Below are 15132 nucleotides of genomic sequence, written 5' to 3' on the forward strand. Positions count from 1 at the left end.
AGAACAGTTATGTCTTCATGGATACATAAAAATAAATATTACAGGTGCATAAGCAGTTCAGTAGTAGAATGCTCACCTTTCATGTGGAAGACCCGGGTTTGATTCCTGGACCATGCACACTCCCCCACCCCCCACCCCCCACCCCCCCAAAAAACAACTCACTTATTCCTCTCTATGTGAAAGAACAAAAATACAATTTGGGAGTTTTTTAGTAGTGATAATTATGACCTAAATAGAAATTCTTCTGTAATTTTCTTAAGTATCAAGGTACAGGCACTGTTTTTTTTTTTAATTATTAAAATACAAAATTGTACCCTAGTTTTGTTGATTCTAGACATTTGACAGTGTAGGTTCAAGTTTACAATAATGTAACACGTGCTGTTTGTGTTCAACTACTTTCTAACCCCCTTCGTTCATCTAGCTTTTTAAAATAAATAATGTTTATTTATTTAAAATTAAATAAACAACCATCTTAATGTTGTAAAGTACTTTCTAATCAATTGATTATGCTGAAACTTAGCTAAAAATAATTGCAGCTCAGTGCAAATTCATGTTCCCTCTGAAAACATGGAAGTTCTGTATTTGAGTTAGCTTCATTGGAGAATCATTTATCTTGAGTTTGGCAGATTTAAATGAGAGCCTTATGCATGGTAGATTTTTATATTTCTCACAAAAGAGCAACTCTGATATTTTCTTTCACTCAAGTTTAATTCTACTCTAAATAAATGCATTCAGCAGTTATTATTCTCTCCTTTAAGGTAAGTGAAGATTTTCCCCCTGCTTTCAAACATTTAAAATGAAATGATATGAGGACTAATTCATGGAACATTATTTTTTCCCTATCCCACCTATTTTATAATATAGATTAAGTCGGACTTCTTTGAACTATTATCTAATCATCACTTGGACAGTCAGTCTCGATGGAGCAAAGTAAAAGACAAAGTAGAAGGTGATCCACGTTATAAAGCAGTGGATAGTTCATCAATGAGAGAAGACCTTTTCAAGCAGTACATTGAAAAAATAGCCAAGGTAACTGTGTTTACTCATGCTTTTACCATGGAATAATAAAATCCCTTACTGGTATTATAAAGTATTTGTTGCTGTTTGGGGATTTGGAATTTTTTCTGTTGGCATTCTTATATTATCCCTAGTAGTTCATTTGAAGGGGAGATAAATTCTTCGTAAGAACTAGGTATGACAATTTTTTGGCATTCTTATATTATCCCTAGTAGTTAATTTGAAGGGGAGATATATTCTTCATAAGAACTAGGTATGAAATTTTTTATTTGGCAAACTGGTTGTTCTGTGAAGACATTTTGATGGAGTCAGTAAGAAGGATAATTTAATTTTACTTTACAGAATTTAGACTCAGAAAAAGAAAAGGAGCTTGAAAGGCAAGCTCGCATCGAGGCAAGCCTTCGAGAACGAGAAAGGGAGGTTCAAAAAGCTCGTTCAGAACAAACAAAAGAAATAGATCGAGAGAGAGAGCAACACAAACGAGAAGAAGCTATCCAGAATTTCAAGGCTCTTCTTTCTGACATGGTGAATGTTAATCTTCTACTTTTTTCCTTTGAAGTACCTGATATTCGAAATCTTGTAATACCTCATTATGAACATTTTAGTGTTCTTTAAGTTGACTGAGATATAATTTGGCAAGTTACTTATAAAGCATTATAAGAGAGAGTACTCAGTATCAACACTTGTTAAAATAGTAAACCCTTGATATTGTATATTCATAAGTTAGATGTTTTGCATATAATGCATTCATAATTTTTTAGTTTCAAAACTGTATTTTTTATTCTTGATTGTAGTCATCATTTCAAACTATTACAGATTTACCTGCCATATTAATAAACCAAGTGTGCTGAACATAATTTAACCTTTTAATGATTTAAATCATTAAAAGGTGATACCCTAAATCATTAAAAGGTGTGTAGATGGTATGATCTGTAAGACTGGAGGTACACTGACCCCAGGAGATACCCTGAACATTTCTTGAAAATCCTTCTTCATTACCCCATAGGGTTGTTGAGATATGTAGGGTTTTTCATGCCTACACAGAATGGCCCCAGACTGCTTTTTTCTGTGCCATTTTTCTATTGTTTCCTCTTCTCTTTTACTTTCTCTCTTTTCTCCTATTTCTTTTCTCTCTTTTAATGGAGTGCTTCTCAATACTACTGTTGCTCTGCCATTTGCTGGACAATTAGAGTAATTTCCTAATTTCTCTCCCTGCCTTTGGTATTTCCCCAAATTCATCCTCCTTAATGCAATAGCAGAAATCTTTATAAAAAGCAATTCTGATTTTGTCACTCTCCTAGTTCCTTAGAGCAGGTAAGGATTCCAGCAGTTGCCTACAGGTCAGATTAAAGCTCCTTAACATACTATAAAAGATGGTTCATTCCTTCTCTCTCACTTTTTTGCCTGTGGTTTCATCCCTTCCCTCCCTAAGCTCTAGCCTTACTGAACTTACCTTTAATGTGCCCTGCCATCTTACCATTGCATACACCAATCCCTCCACCTATACAGTGCTTTCAAATACTGTTCCCACTGCAGTGACAACCTTTCTCCTGTTTCAGGAGTGCCCTCAAGTTATCTTTTCTGTGAGTTTGATTCTGACCCATGTAAGCAGATTTGATAACACTGTTCTTTTTATCATCCCCGCATTTAGCACACACCTCTGCAGTTCTTATTACAATTGTTTGCTTCAAACTCATCTCTTCCCCCCAAAAAGTGAGCTCTTTGAATGAAGGGGTGATGTGTTTCTAATTTTGTATTCCCTGTGTCAGGCACAGTATTGACCTGATGTATTCAGGAGCTTATGCGCTCCTGAATATTTTTATATTTTTCTTCTTACCTTTATACTTTTCAGTCTCCCATATTTGTTAGCATTGGCAGCAGTGTGGCTTAACTCTTAATGCCATTAGCAGCAGCAGAGTATACCTTTCTGTTGATTGGTGAACCAGCCAGACCCTTCATGTCTTCTGTTATCTTCTGGGCTGTGTTCATTTTTGCTTATACAGTAAACAGTTGATAAGTCCAAGTATGAGTCTAAGATATATTGAGAGTTGCTCTTTTTTATTTTGAACTGCTGAGTGCTATGAGAAGACAAAAATATATTTTTTCTTTAATTCCTATCCATTTCTTTTATTAGAAGTTGGAAAGAAATAAATAGAATACTGTAGTGCTATTAAAATTCTTAGGGACCATGGTTGATGGGGATAGCTTCTCTTCATACTTCCCCACCTCTGAATCCTTATTTGATAGCCTTGGTGAGCACTGGGAGGCAAGATTTCTGACTCGTGAAAGTAGGTTTTTGTGACTTATTAACTAAGGTAGAGTCACCAGAAGCTTAAGCCATAGAAAATGTTGATTAACTTAATTGTTGATTAACTCAATGGTACTTTTAGTGTCCTGAACTTTCTGAGAGTGCTTTTTATTTTTAAAATGGCCTTTCAACACAGAATTCATTTATAAGATAAGTCTGGTCAAGTGAATGTATTTTTCAGAAAATGTCATTTATTTTCTGACTGATTCTAACTTTTTTTATTATTTTTTAAAAAGAATATAACAATGAACAAAAACATATGATCATTCTGTTCGACATATATAATCAGTAATTCACACTATCATCACATAGTTGCATATTCATAATCATGATCATTTCTTAGAAAATTTGCATCAATTCAGAAAAAATAAAAAGACAACAGAACAATCTAACTTTTTAAAATAGAATCATTTATCATTCCTAAACTAAATAAATGAGATGCTTATTGATGAAGTGTGAAAAGACAAATCTCTTTAGTGATATATAGGTTCTCTGTTTTTAGGTACGTTCTTCAGATGTGTCATGGTCTGATACACGGAGGACTCTCCGAAAAGATCACCGTTGGGAATCTGGATCCTTGTTGGAAAGAGAGGAGAAAGAGAAGCTTTTTAATGAACACATTGAAGCACTTACCAAAAAGAAGAGGGAGCACTTTAGGCAGCTTCTGGATGAAACTTCTGCGGTGAGAGAGAATCTCTTCTTTTTTCCCAGTTTAGTCTCGATGAGTCTTCATTAATAATTCTGAAAAGTAAAACATTGAAAAGATTTTTAGTGTCATGGTCTTTAGATCCATTACTAGAATTCATAGGTTTTGTGTCACTGTCTCCTCCGTCCCCTCCTCGCTCATGGGTTTTATGTACTATCCCCTCTCTCCCTTTCTCCACATAATTTTTATCTATTTAGGAATTGCTTCATTTTTCAGATTTCAAATTCATATCTGCTTCTCTGGTGACTTAAAATGCCCTTCCTTACTTGTGATCAGTAATCCCATCCTGATAATAGATTTAGATTCCTTCTTTTGCTCCATTTTCAGTTTTATACTGTGGCCTCTTTGGCAATTTGTACACTTTATTATGTAGGTTTTGTTCCTATTTATCTGCTCTCTTTTTGGTGATGGTTTCTTCAGAAGTTACGATGTTTGCCCATGTAAATACAGGGTTTGCAGGTGATTGTCTTAGGCCACCTTCAAAGTATGGCCATGAAAATAACTCTTGTGGCAAGCCAACAAAAAGAAATTGCATTAAAGCTGCTTCCCTGTCCCTAACTAGTCCAGTTACGCTTGGGCATTACAAGAGATTGCAGGTCAGTGTGTAATATTATGTACCATATGTGCTGCCGTTTGACTCCTTATATAAAAGTGAGTTATATTTATGTTTTGTTCACTTTTCTTTTCAAAGATTACCTTAACATCCACATGGAAAGAAGTAAAAAAAATAATTAAAGAAGATCCTCGGTGCATTAAGTTTTCCTCAAGTGACCGGGTAAGATGCTTTTTGTGTCTGTACTTTACTGCTAGTTATATTTAGTGTGTTGAGCAAAATGAGTTGATTTTTTTTTAAAGTGAATTTCCTTTTAAGTGTATGGGAAATTAATCTGAGTTCTAAGGTCATATTTTGTTTCTTGCATATACATATTAAGAAGATAGCACAATAGAGAATTAACAGTTTTAACCCTTGAAGCCTGTGTTTGGAGATGATAGAGATTTAATGCAGCTATAGTTTATTTTTATTGTACAAGGAGATCCAGTAGACAGATATAATATATTCAGGTTGACAGTTGGTACTAGGCTATCAGAGACCCTGACTCTTAAGCCATTCTAGCAGAAAATTGTAACATGATTACTAGTTTTTGTATGCTCCAGAGATTTTGGGATAGAGGAACCTTTCAGCTACATGAAGTTTGTAGAAGCCAAGCTCTGTTCTGGTACACTTTTACCCCTTTTAGTAATCAAATTCACCCAGGGTCTGAAGTAGTGAATGATGCCAAGGAAGGTGTTGCTTACTACCATCCATTTCATCCCTCGTCCTTTTATCTGTTCTGCCTTTCCCACTGCTGCCCTTTCCTGGTTAGTTTCTCTAGGTATGGAGTCTGAGAACACATAGATCTACTAATATTCCTCCCCGTTCTACCCTAATAAGTTGGATTTTTATATGGACTACAAAATTTACATGGCTGGGAAAGAGTGGTAGACTGAGAGCCGAGAGTTTTGTAATGAACATATTGAAGCACTTAACAAAAAGAACAGGGCACACTTTAGGCAACTTCTGGAGGAAACTACATCCAGAGAGACTCAGCTCTCAGTTTCTGACTTTCCTGACTGTTTAGAGTTGATAATAAGTTCTTTATTTTTTAAGCCCAAAGAGTTCATAACTCTGTACCATGAACTTACTAGAAAGCTAGCTTCATCTTTAAGTTCTGTGTGTTATCTTACAGTTGGTTATATACCATAAATTATACCACATTAGTGTCTTTGTGCTTAAAGATATATATATATATATATATTATATATATATATAATATATATAGTTTACAGGAAATGAACACTTAACTCTTAATTTCCTTATTTTTAAAAGTGTCTACCTCTTGAGGTTGTTAGGAAGATTAAATGAGGTGATTGTCATAAAATATACTCAGCAAAAGGGTAGCACATAGCAAGCCTTCAAGTTTTAGCTACTGCTAATATATTACAGAGTTCCTCATTCTTGAGTTTTGCCTTAAATATGTGCATTACAGATTTTGCATTTTAGTGAATTTCATGTAAACAAAACAGCACTCTGCTTTTTTCGTTAGTGTGTTTTATTTTATGATGTGACTTACAAACTACTAGTTAATAAATGATGTTAAATTGAGAATTAACGGAGGTTTTCTTAATTGTACTGTCTTTTTTTGCAGAAAAAACAAAGAGAGTTTGAAGAATACATCAGAGACAAATACATCACAGCCAAAGCCGACTTCAGGACACTTTTGAAAGAGACCAAATTTATAACATATAGGTGTGTGCAATGAAATGTTTCATATCGGCAGTCTTGTCTTTATACTAGCCCTTTATACTCTAATGGCCAAAGCATACTTTGCATTCACACACAAGTTGACATTATTAATTTTTAGGAATAAGAAGAAGCCAACTTTTATCAAAGGCCAAATACAGCCCATACCTATATTACTTTTTTTTTTTAAAGAAAGGGCCCAGATGTCAATTCTTATTTTGTGTTACCCACCCATCCAGTTTTTAAAAAGTACTTTTGTTTTTACTTCACTGCTTTTTTTTAGGAGTACCCCCAAATATATGTGGATTGTATTTCCTTAAGAGACTTAAAAACATCCTTCATTATTAATTATCTTTGCTTCCTCTGATGGATTAGTCAATATGGTTGAACCATTCTATAGCTTGATCATTTACTTAGGTGTAGCTTAAATCATCGTTCTCAGAGGAAAGCAGTGTGCTGGATACGTTAAATAAAATATTTTAATTATAAAAATCAGAATCTTAAAATTAAGATTTCTCTGTAGCATACCCAAATATTTTCTTACTCCCAACAATTTATCATCAGGAAAACAGTTTTACATTGCTTACCAATCAGTATGCAGGAAAGCATTTTTGTTTCAATCTCCAGCTTTGCTTCCTTTAAAAAGAAAAAAATGATACATCTTAATGAAGGGCATGTGCACTTGGGAGGATAGTTAGTGCTGAGGGTGTGGTTTTTAGGTATTTTGTCATTTGGATTTTTTTGGTCAGGATCCTTAATGTTTTGCATCAGCTTGGGCTTTTAAATTAGATGTGAAGTAAGACTTCTTTCTACATTTTTATAGTTAATTTAGTGAAAGATGTGAAAGTGAAAGCTTGTGAAAGATGCTGGGATTGGCAGCCCCGCAGACTGAAGTCCTCTGTTCATCCACAGAACAGGTACAGCACGGGCAAGATTTACCCACCCACCCTCAGCCCTGATCTGGAGGGACCACCAGTAGGGGTGGGAGGGTAATTCAGCTTCTGAGGCCCTTTCACTCCTTGGAGTCTTTGCTGAGGCAACTTACAAAGGTGACCACTGCAGTGAAATTTTTCTTTAAAAAAAAAATGGAAACACAATTAGGAACTAGATGGACATTTCCAGCTCATTTCTGAAAGACCTGTGAACAGCAGTCAGTAATCCCTGGACTTCTTTCTCTTATTTCAGATCTAAAAAGCTAATCCAAGAATCTGATCAGCACCTGAAAGATGTAGAAAAAATTTTGCAGAACGACAAACGGTATCTAGTACTGGACTGTGTACCAGAGGAAAGGCGTAAACTGATTGTGGCATATGTTGATGACCTGGATCGCCGGGGCCCACCCCCACCTCCCACAGCCTCAGAACCCACAAGACGATCAACAAAATAGTTCTGAACAAAATATTATTCCACAGGGGTATCTATTAGTTCAAAACGCTTGCATGAGCCAATTTTCAGGTTTTTACATATATATATGTGCATTAGTCAACCTATTGCAAAACCATCTGATGAACAGGAGGAGAAGCATTCGTGAATAGTTCTGAACAGAGAACACTTTGGAAATATTTATGCTTTCTTTGTGTGGCATGACTGACATACATACTCAAATATAGGCTGTCACTAGTAAATCTAAAATCTTGAAGCTAAAAATCATCCTTTTATGAGGTGTGGAAGTCAGTGACTTTTGGTGACGTTCTTCCTAGCAGTGTTATACATGCAAGACGTAAGAGCATTTGTGGTTTGAACTTGTAAGATGCAAATACCACAGACTCCAAAAAAACCTTAGTTGGGGGTTGTTTTGTTTTGATTTTGTTTTTTAAAGCGGGTAAAAGATAAAACACTGAAAACTGAATTATCTTCCAGAGGCTAAGATTATTATAATGGACATGCTTTTACCTTTGTCTCTAAAGAACAGTTTAGTTTTATTTGTTCACTTATATGCTTTTGATTATCCCCTCTAAATAGTAGGCCAAATTTTGTTGTTTAGCCTAAGAGAAGATTTAGTAATTTCTTCTCAGGTGTGAAACTATGGTCATTAACTAACATGTTGGCCAGAATAGGGCTGCTGGTCAAAGACATTTTATTCACCATTAAGTGATCTTTATCAATATTCTGAATTAGGCAACAAATTACTTTTTTGGGTGTTCCCTGTAAACTATACTCCTGTTTGAATGTTAAACTTTTGTTCCTACAGTAAGTTTAAGATGTTTGGATGTTCAGTTTATGTATTTGAACTACAATAAACCAATCCTTTTTATATATGTGGATTGTACATGATTATTGTTTCAAAATGTATAAAAACATTTGAAATCTGTTCTTACAAGAAGCAGCAATTGTAGTTTGGCATAAAGGAAGTTGACTTGAAATCTTGAATATTGCAGGTTTTAAAGGCTTTGAATATAATAATAAATTATTTACAGTGTAAAAGGGAAGAAAAGTCTAAAGAACCTTGTTGGTAGGTAGTCTCTTAGCAATATCTCCATTGCTTCATAGCATGGAACATGCCAGGGTTTTTTGTTTTCTTGCTTTTTTCTTTTAACATATTGATACTTTGTCTCTTTTCAGCAAACTTTCAATGTGTCATGCAGATCACACCCTGAAACTTTACCTTAATTTCCAATTGTTCTTTCCAGCATTATTACCTCCTTAGTTTGAAAAGATCTCTCCATTCTTCCTTCATAAGTTTCCACTTTCATAGTGCCACATAAATAAAATGTTTAAGAAAATATGTTAATGGGGTAATTTATTTTCCCTCTTATCTCACATCTATTATGATTGTACCAAAATCTCTTGAGATTTTGCTGTTATAGGTATACATATAATACATATGTGTGTATATATATACATATACATATCTATATTAATAGTTAGCTTAAATATATTAAGTGCCATAGACATTAAGTGAACTCTGTATGTAGAGACCTTGAATTGATTATGAGACTGAAGTCTTAATCTGTAAACTCATTTTATAAGGTCATCTTACAAATACAGGAAATTATTTTTAAGTTCTTTGAGGAATGAAGCTGGTGCATTTACCAAAAGGGATACAGCTATTATAGATATGACTGTCCAATAAAGGTGAAGTTTTTAGAATTCCTTATTTTGTTATTCTCCATTACAATAATTTTACTGCATTCTGTTTTTCACAGTACAGAAATGTGAAGAAAATGGTTTTGGTGATATCTAGAATAATGTTCTGTTATTTTTAAATATTTGGGTTTTATTCATAGTACAAATCAGACTTTTCTGTGCAGGTTTTTTTGGGGGGGATCAAGTCAGGACTTTTTGTATCAGATTCTTAGTGAAAGATTTAATGTAATTACATTGTATTCTAGTGTTTAGAGCACAGCAAATCTTGAATTATGATTTATCTTAATCTGAGACCTGTGCTAGTGTTAAGGTCAGACTTCCTCATAAAGCCCCATAAAGCCAAATAATGATTTTGAAATGATAATTCAAGACAAAGACAATGTAAAGCCTCCAAAAACTCTCTGAATTAAATAAAAATTGCTTTTATTTGCTTGCAAGTTGAAGTTTCAAACACTGAAAGCTTACCTGCTACAATACTATATATATAATGAGCATAAAAGTCTTTAATTCAAATAGTTCCTGACTGATAATTTTAAAAGTAATCCCCTTATGAGTATTGCATCACAAAATAGTATTTTGGATACTTGGATTATATTGTACTTTTGATTTTCTGAGCCTCAAATAAAGTTTGTAAACACACATGTAAAAACAAACCAAAAACCTACTGACTGAATTTTTTTTTAAATACAACAAAAAATTGTAATTGTTCATTTCACAGCATATTCTTTGTATTTCAAATTGCCCTTAGGGAACATTTTCTTTCATGAGAGAATCAAGTGGAAAAAAAACCCTCAGAGTTCCAGTATAAAATAATCAGGAGGGGCGGGCCGCGGTGGCTCAGCGGGCAAAGTGCTTGCCTGCCATGCCGGAGGACCTCGGTTCGATTCCCGGCCCCAGCCCATGTAAAAAAACAAACAAAATACAATAAAACAAGAAAATGTTTAAAGATGTTTCCCTTTCTTCCATCCTTCCTTCCTTCTCTCTGTCTTTCCTTCCCTTCCTCCCTCTCTCTTTAAAAAAAAAAAAAAAAAATAATCAGGAGTCGTGGATTTGTGTCCTTATTATATTCCTATAATAGAAGTATATCATAACCATTATATTTTATTGGGTATGCTTTACCTTATTACAAAATGAACAGTTATTGTCTGTTAAAATTTTAACCATATGTCCCAAAATACAAAATTTTACTTCAATGCTTTTCTTGCTGCATTCACCTTGTCCTTTTTATTTTCTATTTTTCAGCCAGATTCTCTGTCTTGTAACAGTTGAAGTCCATCTTTTTCATATTAATCTGGTTTTTCCTTTTATTAATCTTGGTCATTTTTAAATTGTGAAATATATATACAAAACAATAAATTTCAAAGTACTGTTTAACAAGTGGGTACAGAACAGATTGTTGAGTTTGTTATGGGTTATAGTTCCAGAATTTCAGGTTTTTCTTTCTAATTGCTCCAAGACACTGGAGACTAAAAAGAACAATATGATTCAGTACTCATGCTCATTTTAATGTTGATCATTTTTACAACTTAACGTGAGGTATTCTAAAACGTTGAGCAGTGTTCAAATTGTGTTACTGTTAAATTTAATGCCATTTAAAAGAAAGATCACCATCTTCATCCCTCCCTTTATACATGAGGGTGGCCTTTAATCATTTGTTAATACCCATGTTAATAACTGTTGCTGATAGTTTATCTTGAGAGAAAGGAGATATTGGGAGGAATAGATTCCACCATATAGGAGAATAAGAACTACCACCTGCATTTTCATGGAGTAGGTAGATTTAGGAGGTGAAGGGCAACTTTTAAGTTCTTCATATCAAGATATAGAATATCATGTTGGGTGACCAGAATCCTTATGGAAAAACTGAAGACTCAGAAATGGCTTTCAAAATATCAGTGAAGCAAGTTTGGTGTAAGGCAAAGTTTAAATATATTTAAACTTAGCCCAAAAATAGCCGTTAGTTTGAAATTAGTCCAGAATTGGAATTAGGGTATTATTGCTTATTCTGTAATCTTTGGTCATGAAAATTTGGTTATGAATTTTCATTAAATAAATTAACATCAATTATGTGAAAGTAATTCATTAAGGAAAATTTACTCCATATTAAAGAAAAATTTCTTTTAAATAGATTTTGAGCTTTGGCTATGTGGAATAAAATATGGTAGGTGAAATTAGGAAGAAACTTAAGGTGAAGGGGTTCATCTCCCAGACAGCGTGGTTGACTTTGTTAGAAATAAATTCTACTCCAGCCAGTAAGGGGCTGATCCTAAGGGATGCCCAATTAAAAAAAAAATTTTTTTTTAAAGTCACAAAATAGCTGGACTTTCTAGTACACAGCACTTAAAGTGAATTCTTTGTACAGCCAAGTTGCAATTGTAAAACGTTTTTACTCCTTACATTGTGTTCTACTTACCAAATTGCAGTTTTAAAATGCAGGATGTGAGACATTTTTAAAATTCCTAATAATTTTATCGTGTTTTATAAAGTCAGCAGTATTGATAAGCAGTACAAGTAAATACAATAATTGCTATTTGTTTTGCTTAGAAACCATCTATTTTTCACAAGCCCCTGTATTTTGATCTTCATGTTCCCAGGGGATAGGGTCATTTTCTTGTACAGAAGGGACTGTGTCCCTCTCATGCCAAAACTGTTCTACATCAGGGAGGATGGCAGTCTCTGCTTTTCCGGTTTTCTCTTGGTCGGAGGAGGGAGAGCCAGCGTTCTCATTCTCTGGTGTGGACGTAGAAGACTCTGGAGATGGAGCATTGTTGGGAAGGACCTTTGAATTACCAGCTGGTGTTTCCTGAGACTCTGAGGCAATTGGAGATTTTTTGGTTATCATCCATTTCCATAAGCCTTTCAAGCCTTCCTTGAGCTCTTCTGACATCAGTAGGAAAAGGAGGGGGTTTGCTGAAGAAATGGAATACATTAGGACCTGGGACAAGGCTATGAAACCTTGTGGTGGAGTCATGCGTCCAGCCTTCAGATGCCATACCCACAGCCAAGCTATCCATTCAGGGAGCCACAGAATACTGGAGGTGATGGTGATGCTCAGCAACATCACTGTTAATTCCTTTGAACGAATCTGGTTTCTAAGATTTTGAGTCTTAGTTCCTCGTTTTTTACATTGTCCAAAAGCTCTCCAGAAATAAATGCTGGCAAAGAATAATGGAAGGCAAAATACTAAAATGGGGTAGAGCTTACTAAATAGAGACATGAACTTTTCAGCCACAGCTGGTACATCCATAATGCACATTTCCACACTTGCATGATTCCTGGTGGTGCTAAAAAACCATTCTGGCAGGGGTAACAGGCTAGCCACAGCCCAGATGACTGCCAGCACTGACCAGGTGGTGCAGTTGTGGATACTTACTTGCTTGGCTGGATCACTTGCATACATGAAGCATACTTTGGCCACTGCAACAATTGTCAGGCTCTTGGCTGCCATGCACGTGTGGATGAACCAGTCAGAGGACTTGCAGACAAACCAGCCGAGATCCCAGATATCTTTGGAATATGCTTTAGCCCGGACAGGTGCAGAAAAGAGCAGAAGGGAGAGATCAGTCAGGCTGAGGTTCAGAATCAGAGAATGGGTCATGGATGGCTTCCCTTTCCAAGCACTGTGAAGGAGAATGCCAATCACACACAGGTTCCCCACGATGCCCACCAGGCAGACAGCCACTAAGAGAGCCAGGACGATGGTCCTCCAGTCCTTGGAATCAGAGGGCAGGTACCCTCCGGCGAAGTGGAGGTGAGCAATGGACATGTTCATGGTGCTGGAGTTTCAATCTGCAAAGGCAGCTACCACCATCACCTTTTCCATCCGCTCTACTGAAATTAGCTTATTTAGCCTTATCTTTCTGCCTTGGTTCTCTTGCATAGGAATAAATACTCTGCTGTCAGTGTCAAATGACACCTCTGGACCCTCCCCTTTCTTATTTCCTGAGCGCAGACAATGGAAGAAGCTTGACTGGCAAGCTCATCTCTGCTGCATATGATATACCTGTGACTGCACTGAATGACAGGCAGCAGGAGCCCACGATTGCTGCTCATTAGCAAGTCTAATATCAAATTGTCAGCTCTCCATGTATCTTTGAGACCTGTCAGCCGTGGCAGTCTCCCTTTCCTAGCCATAGAAGAGCATATTCTTATTTATTGGCAAATCTGTCACCGTTTAATTGGTATCAGATTCTGACTTGCCCAAGTAACATTCTTCACTGTTAAAAACCTGTTGTGTGCTGAGTTATTGGACAAACTTTTCTGTGAATGTTTCTGAAGCTGGACTAATGCTCCCAATGGATGATGGAAAAGATAAGATTTCAAGAAACCCATAGTGATAAAGGTGAAGTCTTATTCAGTATCTTGCAATGGATCATCAAACTTGATTTTGTCTTATGTTGTGAAAAATGTTCTGGGAAGTATCGGGGCTATATTTTTAATATAGACCTAAATGTTGCTTTTAATGAACTAAAACATAATATTTAAACAGATTGAAATGGATGCTTCATTATAATTTTTTTTGTTTAAGTCAGCCGTGTGGAGTAATAAAAGACCATCAATGATAAATGAGAGCCTTCGTGAAAGTGGATTATGTTCCTGGGGCGTCACTAAAGCCAATAAAGGTAACTAAAATCCTGTCTGGGGTCTGTAATCCGGCAAACAAATTGTAATTCTCTGAACAACCAAGTCTGTTAGGCTTGAGTGATATCAGAATCATTTGGATGGCTTGATCCAGTAGGTCTGTAATAGGGCCCTGGAATTTGCATTTCTAAAAAAGTTTCTGGGGATGTTGATACTACAGATTGAGATCATGCTTTGAGAACTGCTGTTTTAAGCCTGTGCTGCCTTCCCTTGCCGTCCACCTCGCAAAGATGAGCTGCTTCTTTACCCATCCTCACCACCATCCCCTCCTCATGGACAGCTGGCTGAGACTAAACACAGCTGAGTAATGAAAAGGAGATTTGGAAAGAATTCCTAATAAAAAATCTAGTTATGGATTACTATGTTTTATCTAACTATTAAGTGCTTTTAAGAGGGGATTTTAGAGTTCTGAATTAGAATAGGTTTACATGCTAATAAGACCTTCCGACAAGTGATGGGGAAGAAGGCAAGCAAATGGTGACTTCAACTTCTTTTCAGAGAATAATTCCTATCAGATTTACTGATGCGCTAAATCATAAATATTTAGTATGATACAGCAGAGTGTGCTGGGCAAAGAGTTTTAGGTTCTGCTTCACCATTTTTTTCTCAGAAAAATGAGAGGGTGACGTTTGAAAATTCCTCAAAATCTCAAGCCAATAAATAGGTGCTAATACAGCTATAGGTAAAGCTGAAATGATGTTGTTTTTTTCTTGTTTTTTTTTCCTATTCCTTGCCTGCTGGAAAGTGGTTGTACCTGTGACAATGCCTTGGGACTAGAAAAGCTACACCCATATCCCGAAGGGTCCCAACAATGTACAGTGACTCCCAATTAGTACTGTGGGCAATGAGATATCCTTAAACCTAAACTGCACCATGTTTGGGGGGATGGAACCTACTGCTATCTTATGGGAGAAAAATGCAGAGACAGGGAGGCATGCATAGAAACTTCTTAAGAGTCATTTAGAGCAAATGAACATTTTGCAAATTATAGACTACAAGAAAGAATTCTGGTCATGTATATGGAAGAGGTGAGTTCAGGACCAGGAAACAAATACACTTTATTTACATTTTGGTTTATAACTCTCAAGATTC

The 15132-nt window shown here is 35.7% G+C and overlaps 2 protein-coding genes and 1 non-coding gene across 21 annotated transcripts in view; 2 read left to right on the plus strand and 1 right to left on the minus strand.

Annotated features, from left to right (window-relative positions):
• Positions 1-8570, plus strand: part of TCERG1 (transcription elongation regulator 1) — a 77632-nt gene extending 69062 nt beyond the window's left edge. For 17 of the 19 annotated variants that reach the window (XM_077137328.1, XM_077137326.1, XM_077137327.1 and 14 more), the window contains 6 exons: positions 865-1029; positions 1360-1542; positions 3828-4007; positions 4723-4806; positions 6218-6318; positions 7498-8570. In XM_077137328.1, coding sequence (XP_076993443.1) covers positions 865-1029; positions 1360-1542; positions 3828-4007; positions 4723-4806; positions 6218-6318; positions 7498-7699 — 915 coding nt within the window. In that variant the 3' untranslated portion in view covers positions 7700-8570. Of the gene's footprint in view, positions 1-864; positions 1030-1359; positions 1543-3812; positions 4008-4722; positions 4807-6217; positions 6319-7135; positions 7230-7497 lie in introns of those variants that run through there. The other 2 variants (XR_013166241.1, XM_077137341.1) reach the window with 2 other exon arrangements.
• Positions 8571-11950: 3380 nt separating this feature from the next.
• GPR151 (G protein-coupled receptor 151) lies at positions 11951-13210 on the minus strand. The gene is given in 1 exon segment (XM_077138058.1): positions 11951-13210. A coding segment is annotated over 1 exon segment (1260 nt).
• A 270-nt stretch (positions 13211-13480) lies between these two features.
• Positions 13481-13612, plus strand: LOC143665062 (small nucleolar RNA SNORA24). The gene has a single exon (XR_013166737.1). It is a non-coding gene; the product is annotated as a small nucleolar RNA SNORA24 (small nucleolar RNA).
• The last annotated feature ends 1520 nt before the right edge of the window (positions 13613-15132 follow it).

Source organism: Tamandua tetradactyla, chromosome 20 (genome assembly GCF_023851605.1).
Source record: "Tamandua tetradactyla isolate mTamTet1 chromosome 20, mTamTet1.pri, whole genome shotgun sequence".
Classification (NCBI taxonomy): Eukaryota; Metazoa; Chordata; class Mammalia; order Pilosa; family Myrmecophagidae; genus Tamandua; species Tamandua tetradactyla.